Genomic DNA, 27,795 nt, shown 5'->3' with positions numbered 1-27,795 from the left:
CGATTAATTTCTTTCTATTTTTAGTAGAGACGGGGTCTCGCTCTTGCTCAGGCTGCTTTCAAACTTCTGAGCTCAAACAATCCGCCCGCCTCAGCCTCCCAGAGAGCTAGGATTACAGGCGTGAGCCACCACGCCCGGCCTATTTATAATGTTTTTGAGTGTAACTCTTGGTATATCTTTTTCTGGTGGTCGCTCCAGGTATTACATTATATATACATAACTTACCACAGCCTACATTTTACCAGTTCAAGTGAAAGCGGAGAAACCTAACCTCTCTTTATGTCCCGTTACTCTCCTCTATTAATAATTGTCTTAAAGAATTCCTCTACATGCATTGAGAACCATATTTGGCAGACATAATTTTGAAAACTAAAAAAAAAAAAGGAAATTCTATTGCATTTACCCATTTCTTAAATCTATTTAATATACATTGTTCTTTCTTCCTACTGTTCCAAGTTTACTTATCACCTCCTTTCTGGTTAAAAAAAAATTCCTTTAGCTATTCTTTTAGGGTAGCTCTGCTGGCAACAAATTCTCTTAGTTTTCCTTCATCTGAGAATGTCTTGATTTTCCCTTCATTCCTCAAGGATACTTTCTCTGAATACAGAATACTGGGTTGATAGTTCTTTTTTTCTAGTACTTGGAAAATGTTGCACCACTTCCTTATTACCTCCATGCTTACAGACGAAAAAAATCTGCTATCATTTGAATTGGTGTCCCCTATGGGTAATGCATGGTTTCTCTCTGGTTGCTCTTAGGACTTTTTTTTTCTTTAGTTTTCAAAACCTTCAGTATGAAATGTCTTGGTGTGGATTTCTTTGGGTGATTCCTGTTAGGTGTTCACTTACCTTCTTTAATCTGTTTTATACCTTTGTGCCCAATTTAGGGAATTTTCAGCCATTATTTCTTTGAATATTTTTTCAACCCCACCCTCTCTCACCTCGTTCTGAGATTCCAATGACTCAAATGTTATATCTTTTGCTATAGTTCTACCTGTCCCGAAGGCTCTACTCACTTTTTTATCAATCTATTTTCTCTCTGATGTAGCAATCTATTGTTCCTATTCTCAAATTCACTGTTTCATTCCTCTCTCTTCTCCATTCTGTTGAGAATGTTGAGTTTTTAATTTGCTGCTATATTTTTTGAAACTTTTTGTGTCAAAATATACAAAAAATTTACCATTTTAACCATTTTTAAGTGCACAATTCAGTGGCATTAAGTATATTCACAATGTTGCACAGCCACCATCCCTACCCATTTCCAGAATTTTTTCATCATCCTCTCAAAAAAAACTCTGTATCCCTCAAACAACAACTCTGTCTCTATGAATTTACCTACTGTAGGTTTAAGTGGAATCAAACATTTGTTTTCTTGTGTCTGGCTTATTTTATTTAGCATAATGTTTTTACGGTTCATCCATGTTGTAGCATGTATCAGAATTTCACTCCTTTTTAAGGTTGAAATAATATTCCATTGTTAAGTGTATACATATATCCACATTTTGTTTATCCATTCATTTGCTAATGGACATTTGGGTTGTTTTCACCTTTTGGCTACTGTAAATAATACTACTATGAACATTTATATTTTTCTATTTGAGTTCCTGCTTTCAATTCTTCAAGGCATATACCTAGGAATGGAATAGCTAGATCATATGGTATTCTATCTTTAAAATTTTGAGGAACCACCAAACTATTTTCATGACTGCACCATTTTACATTCACCAGCAATACACAAGTGTTCCAATTTCTTTGCATCCTCACCAACACTCATTATTTTCCATTATAACAGCCATCCTAATGTGTGTGAAGTGGCATCTCATTGTGGTTTTGATTTGCATTGCCTTAATGGTTGGTGATATTGAGCATCTTTTCATCTGCTTGTCTGGCCATTTGTATATCTTCTTTGGAGAAATGTCTATTCAAGTCCTTTGTCCATTTTTGAATTGGATTTTTTTGGGGGGGGTAGTTCTTTACATATCAGTTGTAGTTCTTTATATATTCTGGGTATTAAACACTTATCAGATATATGATTTAGAAATATTTTCTCACATGTATTTTTTAATAGAATTTTCTTTTAGCAGTTTTAGCTTTACAGAAAAATTGATTAGGAAGTACAGAGTTCCCACATACCTCCTTCCTCTCCCCTCCCCGAACTTCCTCTATTATTTACTCTTTGTATTAGTGGACTTACAAATTACATTTGTTACAAATGAGGAAACAATATCGATACATTATTAACTAAGGTCCTCAGTATACATTAGAGTTCACTCTTGATGTATAGTCTGTGGGTTTTGACAAATATAGAATGGCATGTACCTGCCATTACTATATTATACAGAATAATTTCACTGCCCTAAAAATCCTGTGCTCCATCTACTCATCCCCTCATCCCCTCTCTTTCCAATCCCCAGCAACCACCGCTCTTTTTATCTTTTTATGTCTCTCTAGTTTTGTCTTCTCCAAAATGTTACATAGTTGGAATCATACAGTCTGTGGCCTTTTCAGGTCTGCTATCAACAGCAGTACACTTTTGAAGTTCCTCTGTGTCTTTTCGTGGCTTGATAGTTCATTCCTTTTTATTACCATATACTATTCCATTATATGGATATACCAGTTTGCTTATCCAATTACCTACTGAAGGACAACTTGGTTTCTCCTAAGTTTTAGCAATTACAATAAAGCTGCTATAAACATTTATGTACAAATTTTTGTGTGGACTAGTTAATTTTAGTTCTAAAATTGCCATTTGGTTCTTCTTTATATCTTTTATTTTTTTGCTGAGACTATTTTTTCATTTGTTTTGAGCATGCTCATAATTGCTTGTCAAAGAACTTCTATGACTGCTTTAAAATCCTTGTCAGATAATCATAATATCTATTTCATTTCAGTGTTAACTTCTCTTGATTTTTTCTCAGATCTTCCCGATTCTTGGAATGACAGATGATTTTTTTTTATTAAGACCTAATATCAAAAGACTATGGATCTTATGTTTTAGGAGACTTCCTATGACACATTACTCCAGCTAAAAAAGGGGGACACTGCCTTATTACTGCTAGGTGGGGGTAGAAGTCCATTTTTTCTACTCAGCCTCTGTTAACACCTGGGGAGGGTGGGGCTCCTAGCTACTGCTAGGCAGGGGTAGGTCAGGTACCCCACAAAGCCTCTGCTGTTACCACTACATCTGGGGGGAATAGAGATGTCTCATAACTATCCCCTGTGACCTTCATTGATAACATGGGTGGGTAGCCTTGTTACTGCTGAGAGGTAGTCTCTGCACTAGGTCTCCTCTAACACCACCCCAGCAAGAAGCAGCACCTCTTACTACAGGGTGGGAGTAGACATCTTAGCTCCTCATGTGTTCTCTCCCGACACCATGGCATTCAGGGCCTCCTTATCCCCTGGTGAGAATAAAAGTCCTGGTTCCCCACTTAGCCTTCTTTGAAATCATCCTGGTGGGGCTTGGTGGGAAAATGTGGGGTGAAGCACAATTGGGGCTCCTGTTACAGCCCAGCGAGAGTGGAAGTCAAGGCTTTTTACTTGGCCTATGCTGGCAGCAATGAGGCTATAGCTTCCTCTGTAGTATAATAGGCAGTTATTGTCTAAAAGTTGTTTGCCTTGCTAGGCTGCTCCTTTCCTTGTCCTTTGGCTAGGAGGGATGGCTTCTATGGAGTCTTTTTTGTTTGTGCCCATTGTCATTTCCTGCTGACAGTTTTTCCAACACCGTGTCTGGGATATACAGGCTATAAACAAACCCAGGACCTCATTAACATGTTGTTCTTTGTGTCTTGAGGTCCCTAGCCAGTGTTCCTTCTTCTCTCCACCTTTCAGAGTCTTTTAACATTTGTTTTATGCTTAATGTTCAGAGTTTTTACCTACACTTAGTGGGGAGAATAGTAAAAAGTAAGACTACTGTACCTTTCTAGAAACAGAAGCCTATTGATAACCTTTATTAATAGGTATACCACATGTCAGGAACCAGGAGAACAGGAACAATGCCAAACTTGTAGTTCAGAGAACTGGGTTCAAATCCTAGCTAACCTTAAAGTTCAGACAAATCTTAGCTGCCACTCGTTAGCCTAGTATCATAATTAACCTCTTGGAACTTCAGTTTCCATGTCTGAAAATGGAAATAACATCATTGTTTCACAAGCTTGGAGATGATTAAGTAAGATGATATACTTGAAAACACCTGGCACATGGTTTGCACTCACTGACTCTGAAGCTATGTTTATCAAAATAGTTAAGATAAAAATTGAATGATTTTAGATCCATAAGATTTAAAGAAGCTCTGAATTAGTAATTATTTATTCTCCATCTTCTTGTTTTAAAATATACTCTCATCCCAAAATAATTCAGGAAAATATGCTGTAACTAGAGGTAACCTGTAATTTAAGTGTAGCGATGAATCTATCTTGGTTTCTCACTTCTTGTTCTAGCTGGAGAGTATTCTGGTATTTTTCAGCTTCAGAAACTGGAGCCCCTAGACCAAAATCATGTTCTTTGGTGGTAACCTAGTGGAAAGAATGAGAAATAATACAGAAGCATTCAGTTTAAAACAGCTCTGTGATTTCTCACAATAATCAATAAATTTTGAAAATATACAATATTCTTAGATATGTTTTCAATTGTTTTTAACCATTTCCCACCAGCCAAGAGGATTTCATCAAGGTTTACTTCCTTAAAATTTTGTTATGAAGCTTTTTCTGTTTTCCAAATATAAAACTGTGATATTGAAGATGCTTTTCAAAGAAGATATGCCCTATCCTAACCCCTTGATAATCATGGTTCTACAGAACTATGGGTCAGTAGCAAATACTGTTTACCTGTAGGCCTGTGTTGTCCAACATGGTAGCCATTAGCTACATGTTTGCTGTTGCTATTCTATACTAACAACAAGATTCGCTACCCATATCACAAAGAGCTAGTTTCCCTAATATATAAATAATTCCTATAAATAAGAAAGAAAAAGAAATACTCTAACAGAAAATTGGCAAAGAATATGGACATCTATAGAAATGGATCTTAAATATATTTAAAGATGTTCAATTTTACCCTTTAGAGTGATACAAATTAAAACAAGACTGAGATACCCCTGTTTAATCATCACAACAGCAAAGATCAATAAGTTGGATAGATAACATAGCATCCTTATACATCACTGGTGGCAATACAAATTGATACAATATTTATGGAGAACAATTGTATAAAATCTATGTTATAAATGCACATAGCTTCTGTTCAAATAATACCATATCTAGGAATTTTTACTACAAATATATTTGCATATGTGCAAAATAACAAATGTTAAAGATTTTTCACTTCAGCATACTATACATACTATTCGGTGTTGTGCTGTTTTACTTGACATCTTAGAGATTGTGTAACTTAGGGAAATAATTTTTTCTTTCCCTGCATCAAGGATAACATTATGTTAATTATGTTAAAAGAGAATTTGCTACAAGCATCCAAGATCTTTCCTCAAAACATAGCTGCTGCTGGGCACAGTGGCTCATGTCTGTAATGCCAGCATTTTGAGAGGCTGAGGCAGGAGGATCACTTGAGCCTAGGAGTTCAAGACCAGCTTGGGCAACATAGCAAGACCTTGCTTGTCTCTACAAAAAATAAAAAAATTTAGCCAGGCGTGGTGGTACCTGCCAGCTGGTAGTCCCAGCTACTTGGGAGGCTGAGGTGAGAGTATTATTTGAACCCAAGAGTTCAAGGCCACAGTGAGCTATGATCATGCCACTGCACTCCAGCCGGGGAGATAGTTAAGACCCTGTCTCTAAAAACAAACATACAACAACAACAAAAGAAACCCACATAGCTGCTGTTCTCCAAAACTCTCACTCAGGGTATTTACTGACATTGTCTTACACCCTGTGAAATTCAGCACTTAAGCAGGCTGACAGATTTATTTCCTTTTTTCCCTTTCCCTAAACGAGACACAAATCTGCTTTTTTCTGTTCTTCATTCTAACAGTTACTGCCTCAACTGGAACCTCAGCATTAGCTCTCACAGAGTATTTCAAATTATGAATACTTTAGACCTTTATGGGCTTAGCTGAAATCCTACTATTTCTTACATAATTTCTGTTGAAGAATGTGTTCCTGGTTATAAACATTTAACTTAGAACAGAATAAAATGACTCTTCACTATAGCAGGGCTTTTCAAATTTTACTGAACATACAAATCACCTGGGAATCTTGTTTAATGCATATTCTTATTTACAGCAGACCTGAGATTCTGCATTTCTAAAAAGCTACTTGTGATCCCAATTTGGTTAGTACAAGGACCAGTTTTGAATAGCAAGGATCCATTAAATTAAAATCTAAACATGCCCAACATTCAGAGTTCTTCATAATTTTGTCCCTTCCCACTTCTCCAAACTTATCTCCTTGACATCTCCAAGAACCCCTCTATTAAAGACAAACTAGGTTGGGCACCATGGCTCACACCTGAAATCCCAGCGCTTTGGGAGGCCAGGACGGGAGGATCACTTGAGCCCAGGAGTTTGAGACCAGCCTGGACAACATAGCAAGACCCTGTCTCTACAAAAAATTTGAAAATTAGCCGGGCATGGTGGTACATGCCCGTAATCCTAGGTACTCAGGAGGCTAAGGTGGGAGGATTGCTCGAGTCCGGGAGTTCAAAGTTGGAGCAAGCTATGATCGTGCCACTGCATACACCAGCCTGGGTGACAGAACAAGACCCTGACCTTAAAAAAAAAAAAAAAATCCATTATCTACACATTCTTAATATATACACTCAGAAGCACATTATCTCTGCCTCGCCTTCACCCTTTTTTCCATTTAAATAAAGACATTTCTAAGGCTCAGCTTGCATTCCACATTCTCCAGGTTTTCTTGGTATTCTCCATTATATAATGATCACTTCTTCATTAAGACTCCTGTATACAGTGATTATAGAACAATTTACGTAGGCATTTTTTTCTGGATATGTCTTCATCACACATTTATTAGAATCTTAAGAACAAGAAATGTCTAAAAACTTTCTGTATCTCCACCAACCTGCACAGAGTTCTCTACGTATTAATAATAAGAAAGAGTCAATAAAAATTTGTTGAGGTTGATAATGAAGGAGTGTGCTAAAGAAGGCAAAACTAAACTTTCCTTCTTCTCTTTAGCAAACTGAAGAGTCAAGTGGGAATTCTGAAAAATTATCAGGCCAGTCTAGGAGTTAAAAATAGGAAGAGGACATGAGTCCACCTGACAATTGTGAGCAATCATGTTGGAGTTGCCACCTTTCCTCCACTAGCTTTGGAGGCAATATCACTGCAAAATCAGTATCTGAAATTCCTATGCCTGGCCTGCCAGTTTCCCCACCTCAGGCCACCTGAGTATCTTTCACATTTCTGTGACCTGTAATATTTGTTAGAATGGAACTTGTGTTCCTGTACAGATTTCAGAGAATGCAAGTGAAAGTACTTTCATTCCCAATTGGGAAATTACAAAGCAGAATGCTGAAGAGCATGTATTTTGGTATTAGACTGCCTGCATTCATGATCCTAGTTCAACGCTTCTTAGCTGAGTGACCTTGGGCAAGTCACTTCTCTGGCTGTGTCTTCCTCATCTATAAAATAATAGTACCTGCCTCATAGAGCTATGTGATGATTAAATGAGTTAATATATATTAAAGCATTAGAAGAGTGCCTGGCACATGAGCACTATATATATTATTATTTACTATTATTACTAATTCCTCTCATTGAGTCGACTTATTTAATTGGCTATCAAGTCTTACTGATCTTTTCACTAAACCTTCTCTCAATTACATTTCTTCCATCCCTACTTCACTGTTTTAGTTCACACCATCAGACTGTAACAGTCACATTTATTGATTTAAACAAATTTATAAATAGCTATAATAAGAATGAACCAATAATATTAGCTTCTGGGGATAAAAAGATGGAAAACAAACAGAATCCTATAATTTCAACCCTAAATGAGTCTAGGGAAGTCCAGAACAAATAAATCAGAAATTACAATACAGCATGATTACTGCCACATCAGAGTAATGCACATAGATACTAAGGGCACACTGAAAAACGGGCTACAAAAAAGTTATTTCTGACTTCTGCTTCCCCCCAAAAGACTTAGGATCCACTCTCCATTCCGAAAGAACTAAGAACATACCTCTATTGGAGCACTTAACACATTACATTGCAATTATGGGATGTCCACAGCCATGGCAACTTTAACATGTCTAAAACAGACCTCTTAATTCCCCCACCTGCACCCCTGATCTCAACCCTCTCTGCACTATGTTCCTTCCCAGTCTTCTTATATCAAATGGCACCATCATTTGTACAGGTAGTTGCCCAAGGTAAAAAAAACTGAGGAGTTGAGCCATGTGTAGTGGCTCACACCTATAATCCCAGCACTTTGTGAGGCCAAGGTTGTGGGGGATTGCTTGAGCCCAGAGGTTCAATGCTGCAGTGAGCTATGAGTACACCACTGCACTTCAACCTGGGAGACAGAGCAAAAGGCTGTCTCGAAAGAAAAAAAAAAAACAAAAACAAAAAACAAAAAAAACCTGAGGAGTTATCTTTGATTTTTCTCTTTCCTTGACTCCCATCTAATCCATTAGAAAGTCTTGTTGGTTCTACTTCCAAAATATATCCTAAATCCATCCCCTTCTCTACATTTTTATTACCACCTCCCTCATCCAAATCACCATAATCTCCCACCTAGAATACTGCAAGAGTTTTCTACTGGTCTTTCTGCTTTTACTGTAGCTCCCTACAACCTGTTCTCCACACTGAAATCAAATCAATCACTTAAAATAATGCTGTCCTGCTCGAAAATATTCCAGTGACTTCCCATTGCAATTAGAATAAAATCCAAACTTTTTAAGGCCCTACATGATTTGGCCCCTGCCTTCACTAAAAAGATCTAGTGCTCTCTTCTTTGTTCACTCACCAGCTTTATTGGTTTTCTTTCTGTTCTTTTAATGTGCTGTTCTGGTCAATGTTTTTGTCTCCCAAAATTCATGTTAAAATCCTAACTCCCAAAGTAATCATATTAAGGAGTATAGTCTTTGGGAGGTGACTAGGTATGATCAGTTACCTTTATAAAGGCCCCAGAGAGCTCCCTCACCCCTTCCAAAATGTGAGGATACAGTCTGAAGGTACTATCTATCAACCAGGAAAACAGGCCCTTACCAGACACTGAATCTGCTGGCTTCTTGATCTTGGACTTCCCAGCCTCCAGAACTGTGAGAATTAAATTTCTTTTGTTTATAAAGCTACCTAATATATGGCATTTCGTTATAGCAGTCCAAATAGACTAAGACATTTACCAATCTCATTCCACTTCAAGTCCTCTGCCTTGCTTTCCCTCTCTTAGGAACACTCTCTCTCCAGCCTTTTGCCTGGCTGGCTCCTTCTCACCATCAGCTATTTGGCTGAAATGTCAGAGGGTCTTCCCTGACTTCTTAAAGTAGCCTCTCTCCCAGTCACTCTCTCATTAGGATATTTGTACTTATCACTACTTGAAATTGTATCATTTACTTGCTCACTTGTTTATTGTCTGTCTCCTGCTACTAGAACATAAAGATCTAGGCTTTTGTCTGGTCACTGTTAAATCCCTAATGCCTTAAAAGTGACCAGCACAAAGTTAGGACTCAATATAACATTTCAAAACAATGAATTTTGATGATTTCAATGGTAGGGGTAGAGTGGAAGCAAGCCTGAAGAGGACTAATGAATGAATAAGTAGAAAAGAAAAAGAAAACATAAACTTCTTTTAGGAAGCATGTTTTTAAGAGGAAGAGAGATAGAGGGAAAGGCAGAGGAAATTCAAGGCTGTGAAAGGGTCATTAAAAGAGGAGAAAAACTTGTTTCTTAATTCTGTTTACTTCAAGGACCCCTTTCAGAATCAAACAAAAGCCCTGGTCCTCTCCTCAGAAAAATGCAAATACACCTTCACAAACAATTTGAAGGTATTTAAGACTCCCTAAGGTCCTTAGACTTCAGGTGAAGAAGCCCTACAGTATAGAAACAATGAAGATTCCTAAGATATAGGTTAATATTAATTGATGGAGAAAGACATCTGAGGTAGTAAGAGGAAACTCAGGTAAAGAGTGTGCATTGTCCTCTCAGACAAGAAAGAGAAAAGCAAGGCTAGGTGAAAATTTAAATAAGACTAGACAGAAATATGAAGAAATTTCTGTCTGGTATAATTTAAATTTTTCAGTGAAATAGGAGATAAGATCATATGCTAAAAAATATCATCAGTGTTGAGCAAAATATGAGGCATACGAGTTTAACAAATGTCTATTGAATATTTTGACAGAATAATGGAAAACACTGGAGTACTTTTATGGAATTCTGAAATCTAGTTCTACAAAAACTCAACTAGGATTGACTTTTTGTATTCTTTTTCTAAAAACTGCCTCCAAAAATTTAGATTTACAGACACTTTGAAGTAGAAAGGAATAGGCTCACTAACAAAAGGATGTAGAAAACCACATAAAATTTTATGAATAATTTTGAGAGCACTTCATATTTATAATAAAAATAAGTGAATAAATATTTTGGGAATTCACTTTAAACAAAATAATAAATAAATAAATAAATAAGAAAAAGAATCTCTCCAGTCATTCCATCCAAACCCTTCTCTTCCATCCAAAGCTCTTCTTTTTTTCTGCAATCCAGACTATAGTGTAAAGAAATAACTTGTCTCTTCAAAGAAGCATAAAACAATGGCCTTAGTAGAGGCAGTGTTTATCAACCTCTCTCAAATGTAAAAAGGGGTTAAAGAGTTGTTTTCAAGAGGATTTTCTGGACTAAAGTAATTTCATAATATAATAGAGCGACATTATAGCACAACTAAGACAAAAAGAACTACCTTACTAAGTAGCTTACTTCAAAAGATTTTTCTGGGATATTTGTATAAGAATATTCATAGCACTGCCATTCATAAGTGCCAAAAACTGTAACGACATAATGTCCACTGACGGTAGACTAAATTGTGGTACACTATTAAACAATGGAACTAAAACAATCACCAAACTAAGTACTACAAGCAATAAGAATAAACCTTAAAAACAATGTTGAGTAAAGAAGATATGAATGCTCAGTATAATTCCATTTACACAAAGTTCAAAAAACAAGCCAAACTATAATGTTCATGTTTACACACAAAGATGGTGAAACTATAAGGAAAAACAAGGAAGTGGCTATCCCTGGAGAGAGAAACATGTAATTTGAAAAGGGATAAATAATAACACCTGCTCTAACTGCCTCTATATATGAAGGACTTTAAAATCAACTCCTCCTAAGCTGGTCCAAGCAACTGAAAAAGATGACAGAAAAGAGAGACCAGAGAATCTCTAAACCTGATTATATTCTGGGTTACAAGTAGTGATTTTTCTTCAGAAGGTAATCAAAATGAGAAATATCATGGAAGCTGTCATTAAATAATGCCAAAGTTTAGAGTTTAAAATAAATATTTCATTAATGTACCTTCCTAGTTCCAACTAATTAAGACTATAGTTTGGTTCATTGATCAATTAAAATACCAACAAGAATTCCTTTTATCCTGGAGACAGATTTGAATTGACACCCTCCTTTTATATTTATAACTAACCTATTTTGTTCTACTTACAAACCCATTGTTATTCGATTTATTTCCTTACAGGTAAACGAATTGTACTTGAAATGCTGAAAACCAGTAGAAAAATTAAAACAACTAATATCTGGGGATATAAGGGCCTGGAACTGAAAAAGGAAAATGCTAGGACACTGTCATCTATGCAAACTTTCCTGAAGCCACGATCCTTGAATTTATTTGGGGGGAAAAAAAAGTATTCCGATGCATTTTTAGGTATCAGGTCCATGACCACATAGTTATCCGATTAAGTCTCAAATATTTTTCAAACAAAAGCCAGCTTACCCTGCCTTTCCTGTGTACAATTTCTACTGAACTTACACATATGAGACTTTCACGCAACTGCCTAAGTAATCTTGGACCTCCACCATCCAAAGCCTACAAAGAAGTGGCTCAAAAGTGAGAGAATGGAAGTCAGGAAGAGCCAGGTTGAATTCCCAAATCTCTGACTTCCAAATTTCTCAGCTCCACTCCAGAGCGTTTCTAAACAGAACAGTCCCCCCAACAACCAAGCAGAGAGCTGTGGCAGAAAGCGAAGCGGTCACCATAGGAACTGGGCGCAACCCTAAACCCCCAAGAAACGACAACAAGGGCAAAGTTTGCTCCTGGAGGGCTTCCCCGGCCCGCAACTCTGCCCGCTGCAGCCCCTCACAGCAGCTCAGGCAGCGAATACCCACTTCCGAGCACCCACAGCCCCAACACTGCCACACCCGCCCCCTTGCAGCTGCCTTCTAGGAGACCGTCCCCCAGCCGGCGCATCTCCGCTGCTTCTACCTGGAGCTCGGGGTCCCTCCCCAGGCTTCTCGGCCCGCTGTCCTCCCCAGAGCTCATCCCTGCGACTGCTGGGCTTCGGCCTCCGCCAGGGACCCACGTCCCTCCCCGTCTCCATCCTCCGCCCCTTTCTCCTCCCTTCCCACCCTCAAGTCGACCTGGCCCCGCCCTGGCGGGGGTCGGAGGAAGGCGGGACCCGGCGGGAAGGAGGCGGGGGCGGTTAGCGCCGGCCGGCGCCGCCGTCGGCCCCGCCCTCACGCTCTGTACCTACGGGGGGCTCTTCTTCCACCTCCCTGGCGCCTCAGCTCCGCTTCCGTCCCGCGCGCCCCCAGTGGCCGTGCGCACGCGTACCAGGCTCGACACGCCCTCTCGCGGGGACTACAAGCCGTGCGCGCGCACCCACGCACGTAGCGACGCGTACATCTACCTGCCTGCCTTACAGGGCGCTTGTGACAGGCCTCTTCCTGGCCCATCCGCGCCGCGCAGGCGCACGCCCACGCAGCGCCTCGGCGCCGGCTGCGAGCGTCCCGTCTCCTAGTAACCAGTCGCGAGCCCCTTCTCCCACGAAGTATTTCTGACTCCTAGCCTGAAGCTGCGGCACCTGGATGGAACGCGCATGTGCAGGGTGGTCTCTCGCCACGCCGTCTTCTTTCAGCTCTTGAGCACCTGCTTGCTTCGCAGAGGTGGTTCTGTGCCACTTTTCGAGGGATAGGGCATCATTGTGGACCCACGTCCAGTAAACTAGTGCCTCCCAGAGCTGCTCTTGGGCGCAGCTCCTACCGCAGCCAGGGACCCTTTTTGAGGGAGCCTTCCAAGAACTGTCCTCTTGTGCCAGCCTGTCCGGGTGAGCACGGGCAGCCTGCAGTGTGGGGAGTCTGTGGAGCCATGGCCTCGATCAGCTCTGCAGGATCAGAGTTGAATTGGGAAGTGGCAGAACTAGCAATGAAATACCGGCAGATTCCTGACCGGTATTCCTTCTCCACAGGTCTGTCTTTCTCCAAGTACTCTTTCCAGAAAAAAAACTGGTGATGGTTAACAAAAAAAGGAAAGGGTATACAATCTCACTTGATATTCAATCATATATTGATTGTTTTGCTATTTAATACCATTTAAACTTGCCTTCAGTGTGGGAACATTCATTTAACCAGTGTAATATTTTTGGCCATCCAACTATGTTAAAATTAACTACGTTACCGTAAAGTGCAGAAATGAGCTTTTTAGTGAAAAGGACTGAACACTGCATTATTCCACCAATTTTTTGGAGCCTGGCTTGGGAAAAAAGTTGTCTTCTTAAATATTTCTTAATATCCAACATGTTCTACCCTTCTTAAATAACCCAAGAGCTTCCGAACGACAATGTGACGTTATCTCCCTGTCTTTTCCTACAGATAACACAGATATTAGGTTTTTACAGCAGTCCTCTGATGATCTTGATTAGTATAAGTCTGTGCATTTCAAAAGTAAGCTCACATTTGAGGAGACTAACTATTCCTGTTTTTGCCAGGTAAGTACTCATTTATTTCAACAAGATATCATTGGCAGGGATAAACAATTTGTATGTTAGAACAAATTTCTTCAAAAAAGTACATTTATATATAGGTCCCTTGTTTTTCCAATCTCTCTTCTGATTTTTTCATCAGTTTGTGTTGTTACGTATTCTCATATTTTGTAGCATTTATTTTCAGATATGTACTTTATACATATTAACTAGATACTAAAAAATCAAATGTTCCTGTTATTTTAAATAAAGAGATTAGAGGACCCAAGGAGGATATCTTTTCTAAAATATAATTATTCCTAATTGATAAAATAAGTAACAAATATGGGCTCTCAAAGACCATCCTGAAAAGTTATGTTAAGGAGAATAATGTATAATCTTGTCACCTCTTCAGATACTAAAATTATTGAACACAAGAGTCTCATTATCTAGCATTATTGAAAACAAATAGGAAATAATGTACTAACTTTAAAACTATAATTTGGAGTTGAAGACTTGGGTAGGGGTTGGGGGATTATTAATATATGAAGTAGGAAAGTACTTCCCTTAGGGAAAGAATAAGAACAGTTTAAGCACTCATGTATGCCACCTAGATGTTACTGAAGATTCTTTGGAAAGAATGTAGGGAAAATATCATTTGAAGGCCAAAAGAGAGTGTAAAGATTTTTCTTTCTTTTCCTGTCAAGGACTGTTGACTTCTTCCCCTAACCTGAGAAAATGTAAAAATGTCCTTCCCTCAATGGAAACCCAAGGAGTGGTGTGTGCCTCACACTGTTCCAGCTAAACCCTATATAGTGCCCCTGCTCGTCCTCTTGCGACAGACACCTTCTGTGGAGTTCTAAGGTCTGAGTTTTTTAGTCCCTTACCTCTATTTTGCTTTTTTTTTTCCCTGTCCCCTTCCTGGTCCCCTTAAAAAAAAAAAATTCAGGACTCCATATGTTAAGCTACTTGATGTTGTCCCAGAGCTCACTGATGCTCTGTTAATTTTTTATTTTCTTTTTTTTTTCTGTTCATTTTTAAAAATTAGTTTCCTCCTCATGTTGAGGCTAGAAAATTCCAGTCAATGAGCACCCATAGGCTTACTTTATACCTTTCTCTCAGGGATCACTCTCCTGCACTACCTACTATCCAGTGTCTAAAAATTATTGTTTCATGTGTTTTGTCTGTTTTTTAAGTTGCTTAAGGCATAAGGATAAATCTGCTCTCTCTTACTCCACTATGGCCAGAAGCAGAAGTCTAGTAGCTCTTTATAGTCTCAGCCCCCATGTCACTAATTACCCCAACAGAAGTGGTTTGCAATTCAAAATTGCTTCAGACCGAGGAAACTGTAACTGCAAAGGCCCTGAAGCAGTAGAGAGTTTGGCACAGCACAGGCTTGTGGAACAGCAATGAGGTCACAGGGCTGAGGCAGAATAAGGAAGAAAGATAGGACAGGGTGTTCGCTGGTATATTAGTTTCCTATTGCTACTGTAATAATTTGCCACAGACTTGGTAGCTTTAGCAACACAAATTTATTGTAAAGTTCTGGAGGTTACAAGCCCAAAATGGGTCTCACTATGCTAAAATGAAGACATCAGCAGGGCTGCATTCCTTCCAAAGGCTCTAGGGAGAACTCATTTTCTTGTCTTTCCAGCTTCTATAGGCCCACATTCCTTGGCTTTTGGTCCCAGTCTATCTTCAAAGCCAATCATAGCTAGTCAAGTGCTTCCTACATCGCATCACGCTAACACCGAAATTCCTGCCTCCCTCTTTCACATATAAAGACTACATTAGTTCTACCCAATTACATTGTGATTACATTAGTTTTGATTGTGATTACATTAGTTCTACCCAATTAATCCAGAATAATCTTCCCACCTGAGAGTCAGTGGATTAGCAACCTTAATTTCCCCTTGCTGTGTAACATATATTCACAACTTCTGGGGATTAGGACATAGACATCTTTGGGGGCCATTATTCTACCTGCCACAGCTGGGGACTGGACATGTAGAGAATTTGGCTTTTGCTATGAGATGGAAACAACTGGTGTGTGTTAGGCAGAGGATTGATGTGATCTGGCTTGTGTTTTAAAAGGCTCAAACGAGATACTGCTTGAAGAATATACACTGGGAACAGATGGGCAAGGTTGGAAGTAGAAACAGGATTCATTGACAGATTGGATGTGGAATATAAAATAGAAGGAAGTTAAGAATGACTTCACCAGCAGTGCACAAGGTTTCCTGCCATCCTGCATTCTCCTTATACTTGATACTATCCACCTTTTTAAAGTCTTACCATTCTGATGGTATTAAACATGCATTTCTCTGATTGTTAGTAAATTTGAATATCTCTTTACGTACTCTTAATCTATTTGGGATTCCCTAATCTGAAGATTATGTCTTTATATCCTTTGCCCATTTTTCTATTGGGTTTTTCTTTTCCTTGCTATTTTGTAGGAGTTATTTTATTTTATTTTATTAGTGATAGGGTCTCATTCTGTCACCCAGGCTGGAGTGCAGTGGTATGATCATAGCTCACTGTTATGTCAAACTCCTGGGCTCAAGCGATCCTTTCCCCTCATCCCCTCAGCCTCCTGAGCAGGTAGGACTACAGGAGTGCATCACCATACCTGGCTATTTTTTTTTTTTTTTTGGTTAGAGAGAGATGGGGTTTCACTGTGTTGCCCAGGCTGTTCTCAAAGTCCTGGCCTCAAGCAATCCCCCCACCTTGGCCTCCCAAAGTGCTGGGATTATAGGCATGAGCCACAGCACCCAGCTGAGGAGTTCTTTTTATATTCCAGCTATTACATCTCCTGTCAGCTTGGATACAGTAAATATCTCCTGCCAATCTCTATCTTTTTATTTTTTTCATTGAATAGAAATTCTTAATCATGAGTAATTAAACCCATCTGTTTTCCCCTTATTTTTTAATATTTTTAGGTCTTATTCAAGAAATCCTTCTCCACCCAAAGGTGACAAATACATTGTCCTACATTTTCTTCTATTGCATTTACAGTTTGACCATACACATTTAGGTCTTTAATGCATTTAGACTCCACTTTTGTATATACGGATCCTGCTTTACTTTTGTCTACACAGTAGAGCCAGTGTTCAAAATACCATCATATTAAACTTAGTCTGTTCTATCTTCTTTGCCTTAATAGTGTTACCCGTATCATATGTGAGGTTCCTGAACATACCTAGGTCTAAGCTGCAGCTGTCATGTTCTATTGATCGTTTATTTGTTCCTGTATGAGATTGTTTTACTTTGTAACATATCTTAATATCTAGTAAAGCAAGCCTCTATGTTCTTTTTGTCCAAATTAATTGAGCTCTTTATGGACTTTTATTCTTCCATATACATTCAAGATTTCTTCTTAAATGGCAACCTGAGTGCCAGTTCAAAGGTGCCCCTAATAGACCTGTTCACCTTCATGTCCTCAAGACTCTGGGGAAGTTAAGGTGAGACTCACAGGGCCAAATCTACCCTATTGCATTTGGTTCCTCTTCAGTCCCTCTATTTGATTGAAGTTTAATGTGCAAATTGATAATTATATAAGTTAGCATTATTTTATGCTTATTGATTTCAAATGCCATATGTTGTTTTATAGAGTTAGTGTTTTTTAAAACTTTTTTCCAATTTTGCATTTTGAAAAAGTTGTAAACCTACAGAAATGCAATAATATACTGAGCAAATTTTTATCCTTTACCTGCTAGATTCCATAATTATTAACATTTTGCATATTTTGCTTTCTCTCTGTATTTATCTATTGCTAAACAATTTCAGAGCAAGTTGCAGACATGATCCTTCACCCCTATTTCAGCATGTTTTTCCTAAGAACAAGGACACTCACTTATATAACCACAATATAATTATCATATTCATGGCATTTAACATTGATGCAGTATTATTATCTACTAAACCATTCATCTCCAAATTTTCCAATTGTCCAAGTAATGATCTTTGTATAATATAGTACATTCCCTCTCCCCCCAATTCAAGATCATTTACTGCATTTGGAAATCATGTATCTTTAGCCTCCTTTAATCTGAAACAGTTCTTGAGCCTCTCTTTGTCTTTCATGATATTGACATTTTTAAGTACAAACTATTTGTTTTACAGAATGGCTCCCAATTTGGGTTTGATTGTTTCCTCATGATTAGATTCCAGTTATGCATTTTTGACAGGAATGTTTCCTTTTATATTAAAGAGGAGAAACCAAAGAATAGAATAAACTCAATTTTACTCATTTGAAGGCAGTACTGGATATTTCTTTTATGAAGAAGAAACATTCATCTTTAAGTTCCAAATCTAAGAAATATACCTACATTTTAGAATTTCATCAGAGATCTTTTAAAAATTTAGCTTAATTGTATTTGATTCCCAGAAAACCAAATCTATACTATTTATCTAATTGTTATATTAACAACATTTGAGTAAATACTATATTTAGTATACTATAGTAGGCCCAGGACTCTGTTCTGTTATAGATTAAACACTGATATTCAATCACAAATATGGATAAACAAGGTTTCAAGATGATTCTTTCGAAACTTTCAGTCAATAAATGGTTAGGGCTTGATGGGCATGGAATTGGAAACTATCAAAAGATACCACAGTAGCTAAATATTAAAGAAATAATACATTCTAAAAAGCGGGCAAGTGCTTTCATTCACATTGGTGAAGTCTCCTCCAGCTCTCAGGTTGCTGGTAGAGCATCTTCAGCAGAACATTATTCTCCAATAAACACGGCAGGGAGCCTGTCCCTTCTATCATCCTAGTTAACTCTGCCTAGAAAATTTCTGTCCATCTTTCAAAGTGCAACCCTGACCAAGGCACCCCTCTTTTGGGAAACTTTCCGAGGCCTCCTTGCATGTTCCTCTCTCTTAACAGATTGAGCTTCCTTAATAACAAGTACTGTATCTTTATTGGGTATCTTTATTTTTTGCAGAACACTTTGCAGAGTTCTTGGCCTTCAGTAATTTCTTTTTAATCCATTAATATGAATTAAATGGTTTTGCTAGCAAAAATGATAGAAAAGACTAAGAAGTTCTATTATTTTCTGAAAAGTAATAAAACATAAAATTGGGCAAATTTCTTTTTAAAAAGACTTTCAAAGGAATCTATGGAACCTGCAAACTTTTCCCACAAAGAAAATGTAAACACGGAAAGTGGAAGGCAATTTTACTTTATATTCTTAGCATCTCCATGACATTTCATTGAATAAACATTGCCATTAAGTTTGTTGAAATTCTTGTTGTATTCTCCTGTTACCTATCTTTTCCTTTTTTTCCAGTAATCAAGTTGAAGAAACATTTCCACTACTTAAAAAGATACTTGCAAACTACCTCAATATTTGTTCAGCTATTCCAATGGGATTTTCACTTAGTAAATCTGCTACTCAGGTATCTGCCATGCATAGGAATTCAAACGTGGACGATCACTTAATGGAAGGGACTGAGAAAAGCAGTTTGGAACCAGTTACTCAGTTATTTCAAAACACCAAGAAAATAAGATTAGAAGACACAAACCAAGAAAAATTTACAAGGATTGAAGGGACTGGCACAGGGTCTCTTTCAGAGAAAGCCTTGGGCTCAGTGGTATATGTTATTGAAAGTGATGGAATAGAAGTGACAGATATGGAATAAAGTAATTTGTAGATATTACCAAAGAAACCAAAAATTGCTTTTGACTAAGAGGGAAGTGTTGAATAAGAACTTAACCTTATTAGGAAAACCTAACAAAATGAAGGAAGACTATTACTTTATTTTTCACTATGAATCATCTTAGACTGCATTTTTTGATGATGCATATTCAAAAGGCAGTTGCTTTAGGGATAAAAAGTCTTCTAAAATTCAAAACATATTTCTCTAATATTATATTCTATCCTTGTTAAAAACCAGAGTTTTTAAATAACAGTATTTGTATGGCACCAAAATATTCTAATTTTAATATATTTCTTTAACAAGTTGTTTTAAAAAAAGTGTCCAAGCAATTTGACATCAATATTTCATACAATTTCTTGTGTACCAGTTTTATATGTTACATATCCAGCTGGGGATTTTTCTATTGATTACTTTCCTACATTTTGCATTTCTGTTCTGTGAAAGATCATTATAAATAAACTGTAAAAGACTGGTAAATTGCATATCTTCAGAAGCATTTCACATTTTAAATCTTTTTAAAACTACTTTTTTCTGCCACATTGAATACATTTTAGAGTTAGAAAATAGTTCTTTGCAAGTGTAGTAGTTTATTTTGCAGATGCCACCATTTTATACCACCAATATCTAATGAGAAAAACAGCCTAGTAGTAAAAAACCTTGTTGTATGTATCAGTTATTAAACTATCTGATAGTTTGAAACAGCAGTATTGTCCCAAGTAATGCTGGATGAAATTAAAATCATTTTGTATCTGGACATATGAATATGTTACTGTGCTTTAATATTTAATGACTATCTCTAATGCCCAGTTGCATAATCTCCTTAATATTAATTAAAAACAAAGAGGAAAGGGCATCATCTTTTGGGGGAGGCAATATTTTACAAATCAGAAAAATACTAAACAAATGTATGTATAGGGAATATTGAGCCTAGAATAAAAAAATTCTTGAATGGAATATAATACAATAAGACAATGCTTTTTATCATTTACAGAACATAATTTCTTTGGGAGAGCAAAAAATACACAAATCATCCGTTTGTTCACCTAGCCTGGCACTGTGCTTGGTGCTGGAGATATAGTAGTGAATAAAAATAGCTACTGCCTTCATAGTGCCTTCTGTCTGTCTACCAAGGAAGACAGAATATTATACAGTAATTATACAAGGTGAAAATTGTGATATGCCATAAAGAAAAAGAGTTCAGAGAGACACAACAGGAGGCATAACACATAAACTTTGTTTTAATTGTGGGAACTAAGAAGGCTTCTCTGAGGACTGACATTTGGAGCTTTTGCAGTGACATAGTTGTCTAAGTGAATGACAGCAATGGTCATCAAGGTGGAGAGAAGGAGATAGAGTTGGCAGGGTGAAGTTTGACAGGGTGTGGTGGTTGTTTGGAAGTGAGAAGTGAGGACAAAAAAAGGGTTTCTAGCAAAAAAGGCTAGATGCATGGAGGTTCCTTGGGGAAAAAAGTGAGCTCGGTAGCAAGGTTTTCGGACATAACAGGTTTCTAAGATAGTTGTGTGTGTGGAAGTAAAAATATAAATTTTTAAGTTTTATACAGAAATGGTATTTAAAGCCAAGGGACTTGCTTAAGGAGAACATATAGTGTGAGATAAAGACCTGAGGAACTCTTAACATTTAGAGGCTGATCAGAGTAGGGCAGCTGGCAAAGGGGACTGAGGAGTTGGCAGTGAGGCTGGATGAAAACCAAGACAGGGTAATGTCAAGGTTGCCCACAGGAGTTTTTCCAGGTGCAGGTAGTCAACTGAATAGTAAGATGAGAACTGAAAAGTCCATTGACTCTAGGAGCATAAATGTCACAGTGACCTCAGCAAAAGCACTTTTGTTGGAATAAGGGGGAAAAAAGCCATTTTGGAGTAGGTTAAAAATGAATGAATGACAAATGATACTGGATGTGTAGCGACTCTTTCAGGAAGCTTGGCTCTGAGGGTAGTTGACAGGATGAAAAGTGGAAAGACAAGTGAGGTCACTGAAGGACTGTTGAGAGACTACAGCATATTTGAGTATCATTGGAAAGGTTCAGTGGAGAAGCTAAAGAAGTGGAAGTAAGAATAATCAAGGGACAGAAGTCTTGGAGCAGGGAGGATGGAATGGGATTCTCTAAAATCACTTAAGCAGGAAATTAGGGGAAAAAAAATCTGATTTGTACCATCTCAGATTTCAGAGAAATGGAATTTAGAAAAAAAGCAATACAAGCAGAGAGCAACAATATTGTGTAGCTATTTCAAATGATAACTAGGAAAATTCCTACAACAATTAACTCTGAACAGAATCCATTCCCACCTGCATAATACAAGAAAGAAAGATTAACTCAGTGACCTCAAAGATGTAATAATAAATAAATGAGGAATCATTGTCTTTATTGTAGCTTTCTATGAAGCCCTGGTCATTTACCCTATCAGCATCACCAAACTGTGAACACTGGAAGCTTCTTACTCCAAGAGGCAAGTCTTGGTGGTTTCTATTCTAACTGAAGGAGACTGATTTCTGTGAAAGATTTAAAAAGATGATCACACATTCTCTGGACTCTTCTCATCAAGAGATGAGGTCGGTTACCCCATCCCTTAACTCTGGGCTGGCTTTGTTGTTGTTTGGGCCAATAGAGTGAGGCTGAAGCGCTGCTTGGAGGTTAGGCCTTAACTGAGGTGCCCTAGAAGCGGCACCAACAGCCAAAGTGTGAATGAGACCATCTTGGACTGCCTAGTTGAGCCAACGCTTTCTGAAATAAGACACATGAATAAGCCCAGGTGAAACCAGCAGAGGAATCACCCAACTTGCGCACACATTGTTAGAGATAATAAATTGTTGTTTTAAGCCACTAATGTTTGAGGACGTTTGTTACGCAGTAATAGCTGAAACTATTACCTCGCTACCTTGTTTGATGGGGTAATTTCCCACCTGGCTGAGCCGCAGGATTTTAGCATCCGCAATGAGGGATATCCCACGTGGTAATGATCACTAGCCTCAGTGTTTTCTGATCCACTCCGTCTTACTTATTACCATCTCTGTATTGGGAATATCAACGTTTATTCCTTTAAATGCAACTTATCTTTCAAAACTGATTTGAATTTCCTCACCTTTCAAGTGGAGTTACCTGCCATTTGGACTATGAGGAGGAGATAAGACCCAGCGCAATGCCTACATGCTTAGTAGACCATTTGCTGATACTCCTGCCCGACGTGTGACCTGGCTGCTCTGGGTTCCTGAAGACTCCCCCTAAATTCGCTCCACGAAATGCCCTCCCAGCCTGGCACACTCGCCTCTCCTACCTTCGCCCCGGGGTGGCCGTTATCTCTAAGGGGTCGCGCGGGGAACTCCCATCTAAACTAGGGCTTTAAGACTTTCGGTACATGGCCTGCGACCCTGCCTCGAAGCTGCCTCTGCGTGGCAAGACCTGCCTGGAAGAACCCTTAGCAGCCCTGCGGACCGCCGGCACGCAGCGACCCCGCGGGCAAGACGGAGGCCCGGCGCGCTCCCGGCGCGGCCCCGCCTCCTCCCGGCGCTTCCGGCGGCCGGGCCTCAGGGGCGGGGCCCGGTCCTGGGTTCTGCCGGCTGGCTGTCGGGGTCCGACGCATCCTTCTCCCGCAGGAGTCCGCACGAGGCCGTGGGCACGACCGGAAGCAGCAGGTGGGTGAAGCCGGAAGCGGGTGTAACCCGGATGGTGCGGGCTGTGGCCGGCGACCGTGGGCTGCAGTTTGCCCTCAGCACTTAGAACGACCTCATTTCACTGTTAGGAACGGTTAATCCCGAACACAGGAGGGAGGGTAAATAAACCCTGTAAATCAGGTTGGATGCCAGCTGTGTGCACGCCCACAGAGAGGCAAAAAGACGAAGTAAAACGTGCACACGACCATAATTAGGTTCTGGGTAAGTTATATATTGTCAGGGGGCGGGGGTCAAAATAGTAGCGTTTTGCTAAGGTTTTATGAAGAAGCTGGGCCCGCCTAGAAAGATAGATGGAATTGTTCTCTTTTCTTTCTGTTGCGTGATGGAGAAGCATGTTTGGCAGTACAAAGGTAGTAAAGTGTCCCCAAGAACATGGAAATAAGAATGTCTTGTGAGGAAAAATTATAAAATTAGTAATTAAAGGGTGAGAGTGGAGATATGCAAAGTGATTTTGAAGAAACAAAATTTTACCAGGCCCTCAACGGCTTGACACTATGCTGACAACTAAAGAAAAAATGTGTGTCATTCAGTTGGGGTCTGAACTGCTGCTGGAGCGTGGGATAAAAAAAGAGGCACACCTGTCCCAGCTGAATCAAAGCCTCCCCTAGGTGAGAGAGGGTATCCCGGCCTAAGAGTACGCTATCTCCTGGGTTCTCCTGAGTTGAGGAGGTGTTTTCCTCAAGGCCCATCCCATCATACATTGAAATAATATAGCTCAGTCCTTTTGTTCCGATTATGTATTCACCAAGCAAACTTATGCTAAGTTGGCTTGTAAATAGTTCTACAGTGAGTAGTTGGATAGGCTTATCTAAATATCTGTTTGATGGCTTATAGCTCTCTTTGTAAATCAGTAAGCTGGCATTCAGGTTTTTTGGACATCCCTTTGGTTTCACTTTTTCTAACTATTTGTGTTATTCTTTTTCATCCTTCAGGGCTCAGTTGAAATATTACATTCTCACTGAGGCCTAATTCATTGGTTTATGTGTTCAAGTGCCTAGAACAGTTTCTGGCACATAGCAGGTGTTCTACCTAACTTCTCAATCTTTGCTTACATGTCACATTTTTAATGATGCCTATCCTAACAATCTTGTTTAAAATTGCAACCTAAGCTGGGCGTGGTGGATCATGCCTGTAATCCTAGCATTCTAGCAGGGGGGACTGCTTGAACTCAGGAGTTCAAGACCAGCCTGAGCAAGAATGAGACCCCATTTCTACTAAAAAGAAAAAGAGAAAAAAATAAAAAAACAAAACCCAGCCAGGCATTGCAGCACGTGCCTGTAGTCCTAGCTACCCGGGAGGCTGATGTAGAAGGATCGCTTAGAGCCCAGGAGTTGGAGCTTACAGTCAGCTACAGTGACATCACTGCACTCTACCCAGGGCAATGGAGTGAGACTTTGTCTGAACAAAAAGATAAAAATAGGCCGGGTGCGGTGGCTCACGCCTGTAATCCTAGCTCCCTGGGAGGCCTAGGCAGGCGGATTGTTTGAGCTCAGGAGTTCGAAACCAGCCTGAGCAAGAGCGAGACCCCGTCTCTACTAAAAATAGAAAGAAATTAATTGGACAACTAAAAATGTATAGAAAAAACTAGCCGGGCATGGCGGCGCATGCCTGTAGTCCCACAATGACATACTACCTCATATCTGTTGGAATGGCTATTATCAAAAAGATAAAAGATAACAAGTGTTGGTGAGGATGTAGAGAAAAGAGAACCCTATTATACTGCTGGTGGGAATGTAAATCAGTGCAGCCACTATGGAAAACAGCGTGGAGAGTTCTCAAAAAAATAAAAATAAAATTGCAGCCTAATTCCTCTCACCTATAAATTTCCAATCCTCCCTTTCTCAGCTTTACTTTTTCTTATGACCCTTATCAACATTATTTATTTGGCTCATTTTGAATCCCAAATGCCAAGAACAATATCTGTCATGTTGTAGGTGAAAAACTTGTTGAATTAATATCTTGCTGTGTTTCACTCCAACTGTATATACAATGCCTGGATGAACAGACATATTTTGAGCATTGTTAAATACGTGCATTGGATCAATATATGAATTGGATCAATTCTGCAACCCTAAGAAGACTGGATTTTTGGCCAAAGTCAGTATTTTGGACTATAGTTAATTTATCAAAGTAAATGCCAGTTTGATGTGTCTTGGTTAGGAATCCTTGTACACTTGAGGGAATACATATTATATGACAGGAACAGTATGCACAAAGGAATAGAGATGGAAAGGGAGGAACCTTATAACAATTATTATTATATAACACATTTCATATTTGCCAGACATGAATGCTTTATGCATATTAACACACTTAATGCTCTCAGCCATTCTATGAGGTCTGAGGCAATTGAAGCAGCTAGAGGTTAAACTACTTGCCTAAGGTTACTAAATTTAAGCTCTACTTACTAAATCTTACTAAAACTTAAGCTCTTCTTTGCTATCCTGTCACGCTCTGCATATGCAGACAAGAGAGCCTTAACCTTAGGGAAAGATATTTCACAAGGTCTTTGAGACCCTCCACATCCACAGACACCATCCAGTTTATTGTCCACAACACCTAATTGTTACTGGTTCTTCCTTGGATCACAATGAAGAGGATCCCTTTTGCTGTTAAAGGCTGCCTTCCTACCTGAACTCTGGATCTGAGTTGTGTACTTTCTACGTGCCAGGCAGTCTTCTAAGCACTTTACATGTATTAGCTCATTTAATCCTGATAATATGAAATCAGACCTGTCATTATCCACATGTTACAGATAAGGGACCTGAGGCATAGGAAAGTTAACTAATCTGCCTTAGATCATTCAACTGGCAAAGGACAGAGTTGGGATTTGAATGCTGGCAGTCTGGTTTAGGCTTATAATCATCATGTCATGATGCATATGATCCTTGACTTCTCTTTCTCACCCTCATTCAACCAGTTACCAAGTATTATACATCCTCTATGTTTAGGTGATGTCTGTAAAGTATAAATCCAATCTTCCACTTTCTTAAAACCGTTCAGCACCTCCTTCATGGCTCTCAGGGTAAGGTTCAAGCATTTAACATGGATTTTAAGGCTCTTCATAATTGAACTTCTATTGCTCCTGCCTTCTGATCTCCAACTCCCCCTTCTTGCACTTACAAGTACCAGCCAATGGAATTAAATTCTTTGCATGGGTCTTGTCTCCTTTTCCTCCAAGCTGTTGCACATTGTTGGAATACTTTTCCTTACCCCCTTTATGTCTCAACTTAAATGTCACTACTACTAATTAGAGGGTTACATGCCGTTTAATGTACTTACAGCTGTCACAGCACTTATGACACTATATTTTAATTATCACCTTACTTGCTTTTTTAGTATCTCCCACTAGATTGTGGAGAAACTAAAAGTTCCTTGAAAGGACTAGTCCACCTTCTTAATATCTTTCATATCCATTCCCTTCTTTCTCTGTCTGCTACCCTACTTCATGCCCTCATTATCTCTAGCCTAGACAATTGCTTTAGTATACTAACTATGCTCTCTGTCCCTAGTCTATCCTTTGTTTAATCCATGGTCAACACTGTAGAGGCAGTTTTGTATAATAGCTGACAACACTTTCCTGCTTAAAACAGTTCAGTGGATCCCAGCTGCCTTTTAAAATGGCCAAATATTTTAGGATTACATGAATTTGTTTCCTCCCCTCCTCTATCCCCTTACTACCTTGTGCCTAGTAGGCACTCCATAATCATTTGTTGAATGAATGTAGAACTGTATCAAAGTCAGTCAAACAGAGCCCAAAACAAAGAGATTAGCCAAAGAAATGCAATCTGGGTGCAGAGGCTTCCTAGGGCAATGTAGCCATAAACTTCAGTGGAGCTAGAAGACTAGTAATTCTTTCCTTTAGGAGGGAGTCCCCAAAATATTCTTTACTATTCGATGACTCTTTGCCTTTGCATATGCTTGGAATATGCTGCTCCTATCTACCTGGTAAACTATCAGATTTGGAGACTCAGTTCAACTATCCGGTCCTCTGTTAAACTTCTCCAGACCAGCTGGGTGTGGTGGCGCATGCCTGTAGTCCCAGCTACTCTGGAGGCTGAAAGGCAGGAAGATCACTTGAGCCTAGTGGTTTGAGGCTGCAATGAGCTATGATTGTACCACTGCACTGCAGCCTGGGTGGCAGAGTGAGACCCTGTCTCTAAAAAAAAAAAAAAAACTCTCCAGACATTTCTAGACAGAGGGAATGTAAATTGGTTCAACTTTTCTATAGCATATAACAAGAGTGATAAAAATATGAAGACTCTTTAACCTAGGAGTTGCACTTTTAAGACATTACTTAACTAAAGAATTTGGCTTAGTTATAGACTTTAATAACCCAGTCCCACTTCTTCAACCTAAAGGAAAATTACAAACATCCTAAGAAATAGAATTAAAATAGAATGGTTTATTTAAGACCACAAGTAGTCAAAATACTTCATTTTCATAGCTAGTATTTTCAACTTTTTACCACTAATATTTTACTAGCAATGCTAACATGAATAATGTGTAAAGGGTCCAAACATAATGAATTTGTTCATGGTCTTTCTGTATAACCCTGCATA

The 27,795-nt window shown here is 38.9% G+C and overlaps 3 protein-coding genes across 6 annotated transcripts in view; 2 read left to right on the top strand and 1 right to left on the bottom strand.

The window, feature by feature from the left end:
- Nucleotides 1–22,863, bottom strand: part of TSGA10 (testis specific, 10) — a 116,026-nt gene extending 93,163 nt beyond the window's left edge. Inside the window, exons 1-2 of one of the 4 annotated variants that reach the window (XM_012641971.1) lie at nucleotides 22,837–22,863; nucleotides 4,385–4,513 (exon numbers count right to left, since the gene is read on the bottom strand). The gene's annotated coding sequence lies outside the window, so the exon portion shown is untranslated. The other 3 variants (XM_012641973.1, XM_012641975.1, XM_012641972.1) reach the window with 3 other exon arrangements.
- Nucleotides 13,289–19,528, top strand: LOC105808270 (chromosome unknown open reading frame, human C2orf15). The gene is made up of 3 exons (XM_012641871.1): nucleotides 13,289–13,371; nucleotides 17,249–17,341; nucleotides 19,177–19,528. Exons 1-3 carry the CDS (start codon nucleotides 13,289–13,291, stop codon nucleotides 19,526–19,528), a joined length of 528 nt encoding a protein of 175 aa, XP_012497325.1.
- Nucleotides 22,864–23,118: 255 nt separating the features above from the next.
- Nucleotides 23,119–27,795, top strand: part of LIPT1 (lipoyltransferase 1) — a 6,655-nt gene continuing 1,978 nt past the window's right edge. The window contains exon 1 of the mRNA XM_012641970.1: nucleotides 23,119–23,194. The gene's annotated coding sequence lies outside the window, so the exon portion shown is untranslated. The remainder of the gene's footprint in view (nucleotides 23,195–27,795) is intronic.

The sequence above is a fragment of the Propithecus coquereli genome, unplaced genomic scaffold (assembly GCF_000956105.1).
Source record: "Propithecus coquereli isolate 6110/MARCELLA unplaced genomic scaffold, Pcoq_1.0 Scaffold171, whole genome shotgun sequence".
In the NCBI taxonomy this organism is placed as follows: Eukaryota; Metazoa; Chordata; class Mammalia; order Primates; family Indriidae; genus Propithecus; species Propithecus coquereli.
This window is presented reverse-complemented; position numbering and strand designations above follow the sequence as displayed.